This window comes from Alosa sapidissima, chromosome 15 (assembly GCF_018492685.1).
Source record: "Alosa sapidissima isolate fAloSap1 chromosome 15, fAloSap1.pri, whole genome shotgun sequence".
Taxonomy (NCBI): domain Eukaryota; kingdom Metazoa; phylum Chordata; class Actinopteri; order Clupeiformes; family Clupeidae; genus Alosa; species Alosa sapidissima.
In genome coordinates this window covers 33050286-33068803 of record NC_055971.1, presented here as the reverse complement: position 1 = coordinate 33068803, position 18518 = coordinate 33050286, and the positions used below count along the sequence as shown (strand labels likewise).

Genomic DNA, 18518 nt, shown 5'->3' with positions numbered 1-18518 from the left:
AGTTCCACTTGCAAACTTTGCAAAAAATAAAGCTCCTCTGCTATGTTTTTGAGCAGTAGGAGGAGTTTGTGTGTGTGAGAGAGAGAGAGAGAGAATTCTTACAGATCTGGAGCATTACTGAAGAGAAAGGGCCTTCCTCTCTCTTCCTCTCTCTTGCTGTCTCTTTCTTTCTTTCTTTCTTTCTTTCTTTCTTTCTTTCTTTCTTTCTTTCTTTCTTTCTTTCAATCTCCCCTCCCTCCCTCTTAAGATTTCTCCTGACCTGACGCTCTCCTTATAGCTTTTGGTTATGGAAGCCCCCTTTACCCTCAGATGTATGACAGATGTCTCTCACTCTCTCTCTCTCCCTCCCTCTCCCTCTCTCTCTCTCTCTCACTCCCTCTCTCACTCCCTCTCTCTCTCTCTCTCTCCCCCTCCCTCTCTCCCTCCCTCTCTCTCTCTTTCTCTCTCATAGATACGTATCAGAGACCCTAACCAGGGTGGAAGAGACATCACAGAAGAGATTATGTCAGGTGGTAGATCCGCCTTGACCCCAACTCCCCCACAGGTAACACACACTCACACCTATTTCCCCAAAGGGAACACATATACACTCACACACAAACCTATTTCCCCAAAGGGAACACACACACACACACACACACATATATATATATATATATATATATATATATATATATATATATATATATATATATATATATATATATATATATATATATATATATACATATATATATATATATACATATACATATACACACACACACACCCCCCTACTGCCCCACAGGAAACACACACACACACACACCCCTACTTCCTCGAAGGTAACACATAAACACACATACACCTCTTACTCCAACAAAGGTAACACACACACACACACACACACCCCTTACACTCCCAAAGGTAGCACATACACACACACACTCCTACTGCCCCACAGGTAGCACATACAGACACACACCCCTACTTAGACTTACATAGGGCTGGGCAATATGGCTATAAATAATATTGCAATATTTTTAGTCTGTTTCACGATATACGATTATATATCTCAATATTTTGAAATTTTATCAAAAGGACTTAATGAATTCTCACTTTTACCCTGAGATGTTTTAAATGATGCCAGTATATTGCAGTAGGCTAGGATAAATCATATCAGTCCAATCCCTGCAAATGATATCCGCATTAAAACATTCTTGGTTAATCACAGGTGGTTTCTATTTTAAATTTGCATGTAAAAGCAGGGGTGAAAGTAGTTTTGAATTCTTGCCAGTAGCCTACCATGAAAGTTTCTCATAGGGAAAAGTGTACAGGCAAAAATGTCAACACACCTAAATAGGGTACATCAATTGATTTATTTTAACCTATTTGCAGAGCATTCATCAGGGCCTGTTATTTGGCTTGATCATTCTCTCTTCTTCTGTCCTTGTCTTCTTTGAAAGGCCCCTCTGCCAATACACTCATCAGGATAAACTGTTACATGTAACTCACTTCCCTTTTTGCATGGCTTCATGGCTTTAGTTAACTTTCCAAATAAATGTAGCTTGTTTTAATCGGTCACTGATATGTCTCCATGATGATTGCTTACATCGGATAGAAGGGTGGTGCATGCTTTATTGTGTGCGTGCGTGCTTAATTAGTCGTTCGGTTGTTGGTTGATAAATAAGACACAGTTGCGTTTTCGTTTTGAGACAGATGCACTCATGGACAGTAGCCTAATCTTCCAAAATGTGCAGATCTCATACATTTAATTTAAAAATCAATCTGGAGGGAAGCATAGACGAACATTTAGCACAAGAAATGCATGTGTGGAGAGTGAAATGTGCGCATTTGCGCTGTCGTTTTGAAACGGTGCACTAGACATAGACAGTAGTCCTGCCTAATGCACGGATATTCACTTTAATTTGAAGATCCCTTGCTATGTCGTTTCGTTTTTCGTTTTGTGTAACCAAATCAGAACTGCTTTCATCTATTAACCTAGCTCATTGTTGAACAACACTAGCCTATGCTACCCATAGATAGAAATGCTACCGCTGCTTTTGAACTGAAAGTTCACTTCTCGTCTACTACACCTAGACGTCAAACCCTCATCTGAATAGATTGTTCAGGATTGGTTGGTGAGTGTGTGATGTGCGTTGTTCACGTGGTTACTGAGAGGGAGGGGGGAGGTTAAGAGACACAGGGACACCAAATGGCAAAGTAAGTGTTGCCGCTTAAAAAAATGATGACTGTGAAATAATGTATCTCACGTACAGCAAACTGCGATGTATCGAGTATATTTGGTATATCGCCCAGCCCTACATACATACATATAGATTTGGATGTACTCATGTTCTACCAACTCATCGCCCAGCCCTACATACATACATATAGATTTGGATGTACTCGTGTTCTAGGTTAGTGTGTGTGCGTGTGTGTGTGTATGTGTGCGTGCGTGTGTGCGTGCGTGCGTGTATGTGTGCGTGTGTGTGTGTGTGTGTGTGTGTGTGTGTGTGTGTGTGTGTGTGTGTGTGCGTGTGCGTGCGTGTGTGTGTGTGTGCGTGCGTGTGATACTTTCCTGTTCTTCCTCAGTCTGCCATGTCAGTCCCAGAGGGGGGAGCTGGTCCCCATGCCAACGGTGAGAACGCCTCACCTGCTGCTATGGCACCCAAAACAGGTAAGTGTCTAAAGATCACTCTCACTCACTTACACACACACACACACACACACACAGTGCTTGCAGGCACACAATCATTCTTAAGACGCATACTTCTAAAATACCAGCCAGAGCATGTGACATAAGAGCCTTGCATATACTGTACATGTACACACACACATTCACATATATACACACACACACTACTCTCTCTCTCTCTCTCTCTCTCTCTCAAACACAAATACACACACACACACACACTACTCTCACACATATATTCGCAGACACACACACTCGTTATTGAGATGCGTACTTGAATAATGAGTGGTAAACTTAAAATAATTCTCACACACGGATGCAGGTGTGCATACGCACACACTAGTTTTCAAAACAGGCTGGTTTCCAGTAATTTCACACACACACACTCATCTGCACACACACACACTCATCTGCACGCACACATACTCAAGTAGTTCATCTACTCCCTTTGAAAATGCCAGCCAGAACAGGTTGGTGTATCTGGATCCCCTTCCCCTTTGTGCGCACACACACACACACACACACACACACACACACACACACACACACACACACTTAAACACGAAGACAAACACAAAGTTGAGCTGGGCTCCAGAGATATGAGGCACCATGGTGATTTAGTGTTGCCTTGGCTATGAGGCACCATGGTTATTAGTGTTGCCTATTAGGCACCATGGTGATTTAGTGTTGCCTTGGCTATGAGGCACCATGGTGATTAGTGTTGCCTATGAGGCACCATGGTGATTTAGTGTTGCCTTGACTATGAGGCACCATGGTTATTAGTGTTGCCTATGAGGCACCATGGTGATTTAGTGTTGCCTTGGCTATGAGGCACCATGGTGATTAGTGTTGCCTATGAGGCACCATGGTGATTAGTGTTGCCTATGAGGCACCATGGTGATTAGTGTTGCCTTGGCCATGAGGCACCACAAGTTCTCTGGTCTTGTCGTGTTTGGTGTGCTTGATGTGGTAACATCCATACGTAGACTATATATATGTAGATTCCATGCATAGATTCCATACGTAGATTCCAAACTAATCATCACACAAACCCAACTCCCACTGGAGCCTGATCAGGTCGGCTCATCATTCTGTCCTGCGAGCATCTGTTCCAGACTCCAAGACTCGGCTGTCAGAGCAATAGGCTGGCGGAGTCAGGCTAGCATGAGGCAGGCCTTCACACAGAATGGACCAGTGGGTTTCTGCCCTTGGCATACGTCATTAACTTCTTTAGATGAGAATTGTTTTCAATGTGTTGTTTTGTTCATGTTAAAAGCCACCATGTTGTGTAATGCAGTGTTTGGCTAAAGCAGCTAGCAGCTAACCTGTGAATGTCTGTTGATGTATTTCAGCAATTCTTAGGTAGCTAGCTGCTAACACTCTGTCATTGTGTGCATTGCATGTTCTGCTTAGCCAGCTAGCTGCTAACACTCTTTCGTTGTGTGCATTGCGCGTTCTGCTAAAGCAGCTAGCTGCTAACACTCTGTCGTTGTGTTCATTGAGCTTCTGCTAAAGCAACTAGCTGCTAACACTCTGTGGTTCTGTGTGTTGCGTATTCTGCTAAAGCAACTAGCTGCTAAAACTCTGTGGTTGTGTGTGTTGCATGTTATGCTAACTAGGGATCGACCGATATATTGGCCGGCCGATATTTGCGTTTTTTACGTGTATCGGCATCGGCCGATAAGCCGCTGCATTCGCCCGATAGTTTTTTCCCTGCATTATTTACATACAGGCGTCCACAGGCAGCTCTGTGTTGCTGGAGACGCTGCAATTCACGTGCAGACTGCCCCTCCCCCACGAGCAGAGTGCTGAAAGCCTGCTCTTCAAGACAACAGTAAACTTTAAACTTTCAAAGCATCTTTTGACTGTTTGACTTAGCTGAAATATTGCCATACACTTTGAAGGTGGAAGCAAGTTTGTGGGTCCAAATGGAAAACACGAATGATAGATAGGTAGGCTACTTTTTTTAATGCTTAATGATCGTTTATAAAACTGCTTGCCATTGTATTTAGGGAGCTGCAAATAGCTAAGTTGTAGGCTATCCGTATGCATGCGTTAGCGGTAGCTGTTACGAACACTGGTCGATCATATGATTAAGTAATGCCGACGTTGTTCCGAGATATTTGTGGGAGTTTTATTCAGCGACCACCTGGGTGAGTTTTGGACGCGTGTGGTGTGTGCGTCTCCCTCCCCCTCTCCCTTCGAGCGGGCGGAGTTGCCATCGCAGTGATATCAGAGCTTTAATAATGAGAGACGTGTAGTTGAATATTAATTCGTGTTAACGTTTATCATGTACCAGACATACCGTGTATGCCTTACTTGTTTAGAGCCGTTTGCTAACGTTATCATTATCAATCCAGTTCAATGGTGGTTCGTCAGCTACCAAACAGAAGTTTGTGTGTGCGTCTGGTCTGTCTCACTCAGTGGGACACACGCATCACAGCGGTATGAGAGTGCTGCGCTACCTGAAGGAGAGATTTTAAAACTTTGAGAGATACGTTTTTATACCTTTTTTACGTTGATGCCGTTTAGAACAGAAACATCTGACACCACGTTATTTCCACGTTATTTTCCTCTGCTGATTTATGTTCTGTGGTTGACAAATCTGGCAGCTTTTTTTAGAAAAATATAGACATAGAAAAATTGAAACCATGCAGTCTAAAATTACAAAACACTTTATTTCAATAGCTACTTTTCAGGCTTATTGTTTTCTTAAATTATTTAAATGTGTTGACAAAGGACATTTTGTGATGACTTGAATTATGTCTTATAATATGTCAGCAAGCAATGCATCATCAAGGCTGTGTTGTAAGATGTTGATGAAAGCATTTTGCACAGTTAACCATATCCAGTGCACCCATCCATAAGTTCAATAAATGTTCCTTTTTTAAATTGAGACTAACATTTGTTATCATCATTTGTAATTATGTGTCATTTGTATGATGTAAATTGAGGGAGCAAAATAAAAGCAGTATCGGCTCCAAATATTGGCTCAAGAAAATCGGCAGCCTGTATCGGTCATCGGCTAAGGCTGATGGAAAAAAATCGGTATCGGCACTAAAACATCCATATCGGTCGATCCCTAATGCTAACGCAGCTATTCGCTAACACTTTGTGGTTGTGTGTGTTGCGTGTTCTGCTAAAGCAGCTAGCTGCTAAAACTCGGTGGTTGTGTGTGTTGCGTGTTATGCTAACGCAGCTATTCGCTAACACTTTGTGGTTGTGTGTGTTGCGTGTTCTGCTAAAGCAGCTAGCTGCTAAAACTCTGTGGTTGTGTGTGTTGCGTGTTATGCTAACGCAGCTATTCGCTAACACTCTGTGGTCGTGTGTTTATGTTGCATGTTCTGCTAACGCAGCTATTCGCTAACACTCTGTGGTCGTGTGTTTATGTTGCATGTTCTGCTAATGCAGCTATTCGCTAACACTTTGTGTAGTGTTCTGCCAAAGAAGCTATCAGCTAACCTTTGACCCTCTGTTACCTCCTTTAGATTCCAAAGGGAAGACTCTGCCCACTTTAACCCTCTGTTACCTCCTTTAGATTCCAAAGGGAAGGCTCTGCCCCCTCGGGCCATGCCCCTCTCACAGGAAGTGCCCATCCCCCCCGGGGAGGACCTGCTTTCAGACGCGCCCCCGACGCCTCCCCCAACCAGCCCCATTAGCGACACGGTGGATGCGCCTCCCCCTCCCGCCCTGCTCCTCAAGAAGAAGCCTCCGGAACCGCCCTCGGCTCCGCCTCCAGGTGTGACGAAAGCGACGCTTGCCGTGGCGTCGGTGTCCCAGCCGCTGGAGTCTCCGATCGCGCAGCCAGAGGAACTGCAGCTGTACAACGGCCTGGCACCAGGGGGCGCCGTGCACGTCAGCCCCATCGCCGAGCCAGACACGCAGAGAGAGGCCCCACTGCCCTCCGCTGATGCCCCCCCGCACACCCCCTCTGCCAAGGAGACGCCCGCACCAACCCCCAAAGATGCTCCGCTTCTCCGAGCCAAGGACACACCTGCTGCTGTGGCGGTGGAAACACCTGCATCTGTCGTGAAGGACACACCTGCCTGTGTCGTCAAGGAGACATCTCCACCTCTCGTCAAGGAGACGCCTGCACCAATTGTCATGGAAGTGTCTGTTCCCTTTGTCAAGGAAACACCTTCAGCTGTTGCCAAGGAGAGGTCTGAACCTGTTGTCAAGGAGACGCCTGCAGCAGTTACCAAGGAGACGCCTGCAGCAGTGGTCAAGGAGACGCCTGCAGCAGTGGTCAAGGAGACGCCTGCAACAGTGGTCAAGGAGACGCCTGCAACAGTGGTCAAGGAGACGCCTGCAACAGTGATCAAGGAGACGCCTGCAACAGTGATCAAGGAGACGCCTGCAACAGTTGCCAAGGAGACGCCTGCAACAGTTGCCAAGGAGACGCCTGCAACAGTTGCCAAGGAGACGCCTGCAGCTGTGGTCAAGGAGAGTTGTGAGCCTGTTGCCACGGCTCCAGTTGCAGATGCTAAGATGGCTGCCACTCCTGTTGTAATGGAGAGGGCCAGTAAGGCTGACCCTGGTGCATGTCCTGCACTAGCCCCTGGACCAATCTCTGAGCCAGTCGCCCAGGCAACTGTTGCCGAGGCCAATCCTCGTCCCATTGTCAAAGACACACCTCAGACTGTTGCCACAAAAAGCCAATCAGATGTCACTGCCAAGGCAACGCCTGTTACTACTGGCCTCCCCGAGGAGAGGGACGATGCGCCCCCCCCACAAGCCCCTGCTCCAGAAAGCACTATGCAAGGTGTGTGTGTGTGTGTGTGTGTGTGTGTTAGGGCTATGCAATTAATCGAGATTATGACTTCCAACGATTATGAAAACAATGAATTTGATGAATTTAATGATTTTTTTTATTATTTCGCTACATTCTCTCATAACAATGCTCTCCTTTTGTCTTGAGTTTTCATGTGCATTATCTTTTTGCATATATTTTTTCCTGATGGATTATATTTAAAATTCTATTTAAAAATGTTACGTTTTGAAAATGGATGATGGTTCCAAAATCACTGAGTAATCGTGTGTAATAGTAGTCATCTCCGTATTGAACAAAATAATGGTGGTGATGATTTGTGCCATAACGAAGCAGCCCTAGTGTGTGTATGTGATTGCTTTTGCAGCTTATTTTAACCTAGAGATTTGTGTTTGAAGGTGTTAAAACTGTTGTTGCTAAAACTATGATTGTGTGTGTGTGTGTGTGTGTGTGTGTGTGTGTGTGTGTGTGTGTGTGTGTGTGTGTGTGTGTGTCCACAGCTGCTATCTCTGTGCCAAAGAAGAAGAGGAAGATGAAGGACCTAAACAAAAAGGAGGCGGTGGGAGACCTTCTTGACGCCTTTAAAGAGGTGTGTGTGTGGATCCTGTTTGCTTTGAAGTGATGGATTTCTTCAGAAGCAGTCTTTAAAATGGCATTTGGGCATTCAGTTGACAGTGTCGTGTGTGTGTTTTCTGCTCTTGAGCAGACCGTGCCGACACCCCCTGAACCGGAGAAGACCACGCCCATAGTCCCACCCCCTAAGGAAGAGGCCACACCCACAGTCACGCCCGCTGAGGAACTTGACGAGACGTGGGAGGAGAAAGAGGACAAGCTCGATGCAGCGAACAGCCAACCACAACGTCCCCCTCTGGCCACACCCCCCGAGAACAGCCAACCACCACGCTCCTCCCCGGCCACACTCCCCGAGGACAGCCAACCACAAATCCCCTCTCTGGCCACACCCCCCGAGGACAGCCAACCACTGAACTCCTCCCCGGCCACACCCCCTGAGAACAACCAATCAAAGCGCTCGTCGCCGGCCACGCCCACTGAACAGATATATCAGTACAAAGAGGGTAAGGTCAACACACACACACAAAAAATGTATACACATCATTGTCAGACATGCCACCTCCAGACTGGCAGGATTCATTTGAAACTTAAACACACGTGGGGAAACTGAACAGACTTACCAGTAGACTATGATAAACTAGCAAATTAAGCTACTTTGTTTACAATATTTCCTGGCTTCAACCAGTGCTGCTTTAATTCAGACTTATGTGCACATTTATTTTTTTGAGTGTTTTTCATGATTGTGTTGCTATTTCTTTTCCCTGTTTTACCTAACTTTTTTTTTTTCTTCTTCTGATCCATATCTGAAATAGATTTTTTTTTTTTTAAATAAATAATTATCGATATCGACTGATGAAATACTTATATTGTGATACAGCCCTACCACACACACACACACACACACACACACACACGGCAACAACTAGGCGCTAATGCTGCCACTGTGTGTGTGTGTGTTCCAGAGGAATGGAAGCCTGTGGACCTGGAGGCTAAGAAGAGCTATGACCGAGAGTTCCTGCTTGGCTTCCAGTTCAGTAGCGCCTGTATGCACAAACCAGAGGGCCTGCCACACATCAGCGACGTGGTGCTGGACAAGGTACACACACCACACACACCATACACACCACACACACACCATACACACCACACACACACACAGTATGCACAAACCAGAGGGCCTGCCACACATCAGTGACGTGGTGCTGGACAAGGTACACACACACACACCACACACAGGCCAGCATCAACAAACAAGAAAGCCTGCTGCATATCATCTATGTCGTGTTGGATTAGACACACACTTTTTTTCACACGCACATACACCAGTATGCACTGATCTTACTGGACACACACACACACCTGCTGTGTTGTGTGTGTGTGTGGTATGCCAATGAGACGCACCTGCTGTGTTGTGTGTGTGTGGTAGGCCAATAAGACTCCTCTGTGTGTGTGTGTTTGTGTGTGGTAGGCCAATAAAGTGGGTGTGTGTGGTAGGCCAATAAGACTCCTCTGTGTGTGTGTGTGGTAGGCTAATAAGACTCCTGTGTGTGTGGTAGGCCTATAAGACTCCTCTGTGTGTGTGTGTGTGTGTGGTAGGCCTATAAGACTCCTCTGTGTGTGTGTGGTAGGCTAATAAGACCCCTCTGTGTGTGTGGTAGGCTAATAAGACTCGTGTGTGTGTGGTAGGCTAATAAGACCCCTCTGTGTGTGTGTGGTAGGCTAATAAGACTCGTGTGTGTGTGGTAGGCTAATAAGACCCCTCTTTGTGTGTGTGTGTGGTAGGCTAATAAGACTCCTCTGTATGTGTGTGTGGTAGGCTAATAAGACTCCTGTGTGTGTGTGTGTGTGTGTGTGTGGTAGGCAGGCCAATAAGACCCCTCTGTGTGTGTGTGGGTGTGGTAGGCTAATAAGACTCCTGTGTGTGTGTGTGTGGTAGGCTAATAAGACTCCTCTGCGGCCCATGGATCCGTCTCGGCTGCCCAGCATGAGCTCTGGGCCGGACTTCACACCCTCCTTCGCCAACCTCGGCAGACAGCCCTCGGGCGGACGAGGACCGGTCAGTCACCACCACCTCTCTCTCTCTCTCTCTCTCTCTCTCTCTCTCTCACACTCACACACACACACACACACACACACACACACACACTCATTGGTCTGTCTTTCCCTCTCTCTCGCCCTCTCAATTCGGTTTCAGTTCAATTCACCTGTTCAGTTTACAGTATTGCCAAAGCATCTGGAAGAGCAGTAATAATGATAACAGTAGTAAAATAGTAATAATGGTATTAAAGGCACACTATGCAAGATTTTCACCCTTACGAAGCCGATTTGCTGGTAGACAAACTTGTAATAGGCGAATCGTTCACCTAGCATAGCTATACAGCATAGCGGTAGCGAGTCCCTACTGAGAAAACCAGCCATGCAACAGGAGGGATAAGTTGTGAGAAGTTTGCTATTTACAATAGCAGAGTAACATATAAATACATCGCGACTCTAGAGGGAGCTCTACACTCACCAAAAATACCTGCATAGTACACCTTTACATGAAAAATATTAAAGTGTAACTCCGGAGTAAAAACAGCCTATGGTCTATTTAATGATAGTTAACAAATTCAAACTTTTGATTGAGGGCAAAATTATGTTCATTGGTGGCGTTTTGACTCCAACACACATATTGCACACTGCCCTCTCCCCACATACACAGCACACTATCCCATCTCCCTTGTCATCCCCCCAACACACACACCAAGACCCCTGGCAGTTGGGTTAGCCCCTTGAGCCGTGGATCTGCCCAAGGCAAGGTTTCTTCCTTGGTAAGGGAGTTTTTCCTTGCCCCTGTTGCTCTTGGGTGCTCCTTGTTGGTGCCCCCCCCAATCCCAATCCTCCACCACCTTTCTTATGCAGCCCTTGCCACTTAATCTACTAAACCCCTCTTCTAGGGCAGCCGTGGCCTACTGGTTAGCACTCTGGACTTGTAACCGGAGGGTTGCCGGTTCGAGCCCCGACCAGTAGGCCACGGCTGAAGTGCCCTTGAGCAAGGCACCTAACCCCTCACTGCTCCCCGAGTGCCACTGTTGTAGCAGGCAGCTCACTGCACCGGGATTAGTGTGTGCTTCACCTCACTGTGTGTTCACTGTGTGCAGTGTGTTTCACTAATTCACCGATTGGGTTAAATGCAGAGACCAAATTTCCCTCACGGGATCAAAAAAGTATATATACCCCCCCCCCCCCCCCCCCATAAATGCACAAATAGGCTGACACCAGACATAATTTCACTGCATTTCTTACTTCCAGTAACTATATGCATGTGACGATAAACTTCCTTGTATCCTTGTATCCTTTTGAGTGTTTATTCGCTATTATCAGTAACGCTAACAGGGCAAGGTCAACGGTAACAGGGCAAGGTCAACGCTAACAGGGCAAGGTCAACGCTATTTTCTACTGCTTCCGCTAATTTCTACCACTAACAATGCTCAAAATATAATTACACTTCTCTTGTAGTGTGGTGAGGGTTTCTACAGACTAACCGAAGTATTGTAAAAATTCCATGGCTTCCTGGTCTGGTATCGTCAAATCAGCAGGCGCGTTCGATCAAATCAGCGCAGATCTGGCCTAACATAAGGCATGTTCATATGGAATCCGTGCTGCGCAGATCTGGCCTAACGTAAGGCATGTTCATATTGAAAGACTCAGCCAGCTGTGCGCAGCGCTGCAAGGTGGAACGTGCCCTCTGAGTTGATGAATTGCCCCATCCTCAGGTCTTTCAGCTGCTTCACAGCCAAGTCAGATTTCCCTGTAGAACTGATGATGGCTCAGGTACAGTATAGTAATGTGTTCAATTGTATTGTCGAAAATTGAAGATTTTTCATCTCTCTCTCTCCCTCTCCTTTTCTCCTTCTGTCTCTCCCTCCCTCTCTCTCCCTCCCTCTTTCTCCCTCTTTTCCTCTCTCTCTCTCTCTCTCTCTCTCTCTCTCTCTCCCTCCCTCCCTCCCTCCCTCCCTCCCTCCCTCCCTCCCTCTTTCTCCCTCTTTTCCCTCTCTCTCTCTCTCTCTCTCTCTCTCTCTCTCTCTCTCTCTCTCTCTCTCTCTCTCCCTCTTTCTCTCTCTTTCTCTCTCTCTCCCTCCCTTCCTCCCTCTCTCTCTTAGCCGTCCTCTGGTCTGCCCGGTCCGAGGCGTTCTGGTCAGGGTGCGCGTAAGGAGCCGCGTAAGATCATCACCAGCATGTCTCTGAGCGACGACGTCCAGCTGAACCGCGCCGAGAAGGCCTGGAAGCCGGGGGCCAAGCGCCGAGTCGGGGGGCCGGAGGACGAGGTGGGCGGCGGGGTGGCGGCAGCGATGGCCAGACGGAGGAGCTGTTCCGGCGCGTCCGCAGCGTGCTCAACAAGCTGACCCCACAGATGTTCCAGCCGCTCATGAAGCAGGTCACGGAGATGGTCATCGACACCGAGCCCCCGCCTTAAGGGCGTCATCGACCTGGTGTTCGAGAAGGCCATCTCCGAGCCCAACTTCAGTGTAGCCTACGCCAACATGTGCCGCTGCCTCATGGGGGTCAGTGTGTGTGTGTGTGTGTCTGATGGTGTGTTTGCCTCCTCAGCTGAAAGTGCCCATGACGGATAAACCTTGTGTGTGTGTGTTTGTTTGTGTGTTTGTTTGTTTGTTTGTGTCTAATGTGTTTACCTCTGCAGCTGAAAGTGTCTATGGCGGGTACACCTAGTGTGATGGTGTGTGCTTGTTTGTTTGTGTGTTTGTTTGTGTGTTGTCTGATGGTGTGTGTTTACCTCTGCAGCTGAAAGTGCCTATGGCGGATAAGCCTAATGTCACGGTGAACTTCCGCAAGCTTCTGCTGAACCGCTGTCAGAAGGAGTTTGAGAAGGACCAGGACGACGACGAGATCTTCGAGAGGAAGCAGAAAGAGTTGGAGGCTGCCACAGAGGTGCGTGCATGTGTTTAGGAGTGTGAGAGACGTAGTGTATGCGAGAGACAGGGTGTGTGTGAGACAGTGAGTGTATGTGTGTTAGAGAGAGAGAGAATGTGTGTGTGTGTGTGTGTGTGTGTGTGAGAGACAGTTACTGTATTGTGAGGGAGGGATAGAGAGAGAGAGAATGTGTGTGTGTGTGAGAGAGAGACAGTTACTGTACTGTGAGGGAGAGAGAGAGAGAAAAAATGCATGTGAGAGTGTTAAGAGAGATAATGGGTGAGATGGAGTTTTCGTGTGTGTGTGTTAGAGAGTGTGTTCGAGCGTTTGTGTGTGAATATGTGCCTGTGTGTGTGTGTGAATATGTGCGTGTGTGTGTGAATATGTGCATGTGTGTTTGTTAGCGCGCGTGTGTGTGTGAATATGTGCCTGTGTGTGTGTTAGCGTCTGTGTGTGTGAATATGTGCCTGTGTGAATATGTGTGTGTGTGTGTGTGTGTGTGTGTGAATATGTGCCTGTGTGAATATGTGCGTGTGTGTATGTTAGCGTGTGTGTGTATGTTAGTGTGTGTGTGAATATGTCCGTGTGTGTATGTTAGCGTGTGTATGTGTTTGTGTGTGTGAATATGTGCCTGTGTGTATGTTAGTGTGTGTGTGTGTGTGTGTGTGTGTGAATATGTGCGTGTGTGTATGTTAGCGTGTGTGTGAATATGTGCCTGTGTGTATGTTAGCGTGTGTGTGTGTGTGTGTGTGAATATGTGCCTGTGTGTGTGTGTGTGTGTGTGTGTGAATATGTGCCTGTGTGTGTGTGTGTGTGAATATGTGCCTGTGTGTATGTTAGTGTGTGTGTGTGTGTGAATATGTGCCTGTGTGTATGTTAGTGTGTGTGAATATGTACCTGTGTGTATGTTAGCGTGTGTGTGTGTGTGTGTGTGTGAATATGTGCCTGTGTGTATGTTAGTGTGTGTGAATATGTACCTGTGTGTATGTTAGCGTGTGTGTGTGTGTGAATATGTGCCTGTGTGTGAATATGTGCCTGTGTGTATGTTAGTGTGTGTGAATATGTACCTGTGTGTATGTTAGCGTGTGTGTGTGTGTGAATATGTGCCTGTGTGTATGTTAGTGTGTGTGAATATGTACCTGTGTGTATGTTAGCGTGTGTGTGTGTGTGTGTGTGTGTGTGTGAATATGTGCCTGTGTGTATGTTAGCGTGTGTGTGTGTGTGTGAATATGTGCCTGTGTGTGTGTGTGTGTGTGAATATGTACCTGTGTGTATGTTAGCGTGTGTGTGTGTGTGAATATGTGCCTGTGTGTATGTTAGTGTGTGTGAATATGTACCTGTGTGTATGTTAGCGTGTGTGTGTGTGTGTGTGTGTGAATATGTGCCTGTGTGTATGTTAGTGTGTGTGTGTGTGTGAATATGTGCCTGTGTGTATGTTAGTGTGTGTGAATATGTACCTGTGTGTATGTTAGCGTGTGTGTGTGTGTGTGTGTGTGTGTGAATATGTGCCTGTGTGTATGTTAGCGTGTGTGTGTGTGTGAATATGTGCCTGTGTGTATGTTAGTGTGTGTGAATATGTACCTGTGTGTATGTTAGCGTGTGTGTGTGTGTGTGTGTGTGTGTGAATATGTGCCTGTGTGTATGTTAGCGTGTGTGTGTGTGTGTGAATATGTGCCTGTGTGTGTGTGTGTGTGAATATGTACCTGTGTGTATGTTAGCGTGTGTGTGTGTGTGTGAATATGTGCCTGTGTGTATGTTAGTGTGTGTGAATATGTACCTGTGTGAATATGTGCCTGTGTGTGTGTGTGTGTGTGTGTGTGAATATGTGCCTGTGTGTATGTTAGTGTGTGTGTGTGTGAATATGTGCCTGTGTGTATGTTAGTGTGTGTGAATATGTACCTGTGTGTATGTTAGCGTGTGTGTGTGTGTGTGTGTGTGAATATGTGCCTGTGTGTATGTTAGCGTGTGTGTGTGAATATGTGCCTGTGTGTATGTTAGTGTGTGTGTGTGTGTGAATATGTGCCTGTGTGTATGTTAGTGTGTGTGAATATGTGCCTGTGTGTATGTTAGTGTGTGTGTGTGTGAATATGTGCCTGTGTGTATGTTAGTGTGTGTGAATATGTACCTGTGTGTATGTTAGCGTGTGTGTGTGTGTGTGTGTGTGTGTGTGAATATGTGCCTGTGTGTATGTTAGCGTGTGTGTGTGTGTGTGTGAATATGTGCCTGTGTGTATGTTAGCGTGTGTGTGTGTGTGAATATGTACCTGTGTGTATGTTAGCGTGTGTGTGTGTGTGTGAATATGTGCCTGTGTGTGTGTGTGTGTGAATATGTGCCTGTGTGTATGTTAGTGTGTGTGTGTGTGTGTGAATATGTGCCTGTGTGTATGTTAGTGTGTGTGAATATGTACCTGTGTGTATGTTAGCGTGTGTGTGTGTGTGTGTGTGTGTGAATATGTGCCTGTGTGTATTAATCTTCTGTTATCCCTCTGCTTCTTGTTTTCCTTTTTTTTACCTCATTTCCTGTCTCTTATCCGCTCTTCCTCTCTGGTGCACCTCACTTCCTGTCAGGAGGAGGTGCAGCAGCGCCTGAAGGAGGAGCTGGAAGAGGCCAAGAACCAGGCGCGGAGGCGGTCGCTAGGCAACATCAAGTTCATCGGGGAGCTGTTCAAGCTGAAGATGCTGACGGAGCCCATCATGCACGACTGCGTGGTCAAGCTGCTCAAGCACCACGACGAGGAGAGCCTGGAGTGCCTCTGCCGCCTGCTGTCCACCATCGGCAAGGACCTCGACTTCCACAAGGCTAAGGTGTGTGTGTGTGTGTGTGTGTGGGTGGGTGATATGAAGTGGTAAATGTGTGTGTTGTTCCCATAGCCACGGATGGATCAGTATTTCTACCTTGTGTGTGTGTGTGTGTGATATGAAGTGGTAAATGTGTGTGTTGTTCCCATAGCCACGGATGGATCAGTATTTCTACCTAGTGTGTGTGTGTGTGTGTGTGTGTGTGATATGAAGTGGTAAATGTGTGTGTTGTTCCCATAGCCACGGATGGATCAGTACTTCCACCAGATGGAGAAGATCATTAAGGAGAGGAAGACCTCCTCAAGAATCCGCTTCATGCTGCAGGATGTGCTGGACCTCAGACGGGTAACACACACACACACACACACACAAACAAACACACGCACCCACACACCTACACACACACCTACACACACACACACACCTACACACACACCTACACACTCACACACACACCTACACACACACCTACACACTCACACACACACCTACACACACACACACACCTACACACACACACTCACACACCCACACACCTACACACACGCACACGCACACACACACACACACACACACACACACACGGATATATACCCACACACCATACTGGCATATGCAACATTTATTGACCAGCACAGACCCCCTAGTATTTTCTAGGTGTGTGTGTGTGTGTACAACCTCATAGACACCCACTCTAGTCTTTAGCCCTGGCTTGAGTGTGTGTGTGTGTGTGTGTGTGTGTGTGTGTGTACACAGCCTTATAGACACCCACTCCAGGTCTTTAGCCCTGGCTTGAGTGTGTGTGTGTGTGTGTGTACACAGCCTTATAGACACCCACTCCAGGTCTTTAGCCCTGGCTTGTGTGTGTGTGTGTGTTTGTACACAGCCTTATAGACACCCACTCTAGTCTTTAGCCCTGGCTTGAGTGGGCCTCCTGGAGGCTAAGAACAGCTCAGCTCTTTAATGCAGGGTGGTTCCTCAAGCAGAACCGCTCTGTGCCATAGGCTGGGACAGTTGTCCATCACACTTCTATCACAGTCCTGCTGAGTCATACCAGTGGTGAGCAAGGCTGGGATTCTTTTGCTGTGATGGCATGGACAGTTTGTGCTCTGTGTGTGTGTTTGTGAGGGAGGTAGTAGGTTAAAGTGGTGTCTTATTGTGTGTGTGTGTTTGTGTGTTTATCTTGGCCACAGTCTGAAATGGTAATCCTAAAGGTGTTATACTTTAACTAGTGATATCTTTAGTCTTAACAGTGTGTACACACACACACACACACACACACACACACACACACAGGGCTTGTTTACTGAAAGGCCCAGTTTCATTTCTTTGGAAGTGCCTTCAGTGAAGGGAAGGGAGTGGGAGGAGGGACGGAGTTCAGTTTTTTCAACAAAATAGTTTCTCCCTCCCTTCAACTTCCTCTGTTTTCTATCATCTGACTCCTCTCTCTCTCTCTCTCTCTCTCTCTCTCTCTCTCTCTCTCTCTCTCTCTCTCTCTCTCTCTCTCTTTCTCTCCCTCTCTCACTCTGTATCTCTCTCTCCCTCTTTCTCTTGCTCTCCCTCCCTCCCTCTCTCACTCTCTCTGTATCTCTCTCCCTCTTTCTCTCTCTTTCTCTTGCTCTCACTCTCTGTATCTCTCTCCCTCGTTCTCTTGCTCTCCCTCCCTCTCTCACTCTCTCTGTATCTCTCTCTCTCCCTCTTTCTCTCTCTCTCTCCCCCTCTCTCACTCTCTCTGTATCTCTCTCTCTCCCTCTTTCTCTTGCTCTCCCTCCCTCCCTCTCTCTCCCTCCCTCCCTCTCCCTCTCTCCCTCTTTCTTTCTCTCTCTCTGTATCTCTCTCTCCCTCTTGCTGTCTTCTTTCTCTTCATTACTTTTCCCCCTCTCTCCCTCTGTTTCCTTTTTTATATCCCCTCTCTCTCTTTCTCCCTCTCTCACTCTCTGTATCTCTCTCCCTCCATCTCTCTCTCTCTCTCTCTCTCTCTCTCTCTCTCTCTCTCTCTCTCCCCCTCTCCCTCTCTATCTGTTTCCTTCTTTATATCCCCCCCCCCTCCTCTCTCCCTCTCTCTCTCCCTTTCTCACTCTCTCTCCCCCCTCCTCTCTCCCTCTCTCTCTCCCCCCCCCTCCTCTCCCCCCTCCCTCTCTCCCCCTCTCTCCCTTTCTCACTCTCTCTGTATCCCCTCCTCTCCCCCTGTAGTCCGGTTGGGTGCCTCGGCGTGGTGACCAGGGTCCGAAGACCATCGAGCAGATCCATAAAGATGCGGAGTTGGAGGAGGCGCGGGAGCAGGTGAAGGTCCAGCAGCAGCTGCTGTCCAAGAAGGACGGCCGAGGGGGGGGTCCAGGAGGCCCGCGGGGGGGGCCACACACACACGCGGCTGGGGGCAGCCGATCCGCCAACCAGGCGCCAGACGAGGGCTGGAACACTGTGCCCATCTCCACCAAGAACCGCTCCATCGACCCCACGCGCCTCACCAAGATAACCAAGGTATGCCTGGGACAATACCCCATCCCTTACAATACCCCATCAATACCCTATCCCTTACAATACCCCATCAATACCCTATCCCTTACAATACTCTATCAATACCCCATCAATACCCTATCCCTATCAATACCCTATCCCTATCAATACCCTATCCCTTACAATACCCTATCCCGTTTTTGCACAACTTGTCTCTTTAAATTATTTTATTACTGTTTCCCTAGTGGTGCCCTTAGCGAGTTGCTTTGTGGTTGTTAAAGTGTTATACCATTTAAATTATAACTCACACCCAACATAAAATAAAAGCCCTATT

The 18518-nt window shown here is 47.2% G+C and overlaps 1 protein-coding gene across 1 annotated transcript in view; it reads left to right on the top strand.

Annotated features, from left to right (window-relative positions):
• The window catches only part of wu:fb16f03 (eukaryotic translation initiation factor 4 gamma 1), a 63058-nt gene that overhangs the window by 29168 nt on the left and 15372 nt on the right, over nt 1–18518 (top strand). The window contains 14 exon segments of the mRNA XM_042063572.1: nt 452–544; nt 2575–2659; nt 6216–7439; nt 7946–8034; nt 8152–8521; nt 8981–9114; nt 9955–10074; nt 12161–12320; nt 12323–12462; nt 12464–12562; nt 12801–12947; nt 15497–15733; nt 15968–16072; nt 17921–18208. Of these exon segments, the coding sequence (XP_041919506.1) occupies nt 452–544; nt 2575–2659; nt 6216–7439; nt 7946–8034; nt 8152–8521; nt 8981–9114; nt 9955–10074; nt 12161–12320; nt 12323–12462; nt 12464–12562; nt 12801–12947; nt 15497–15733; nt 15968–16072; nt 17921–18208 (3291 nt within the window).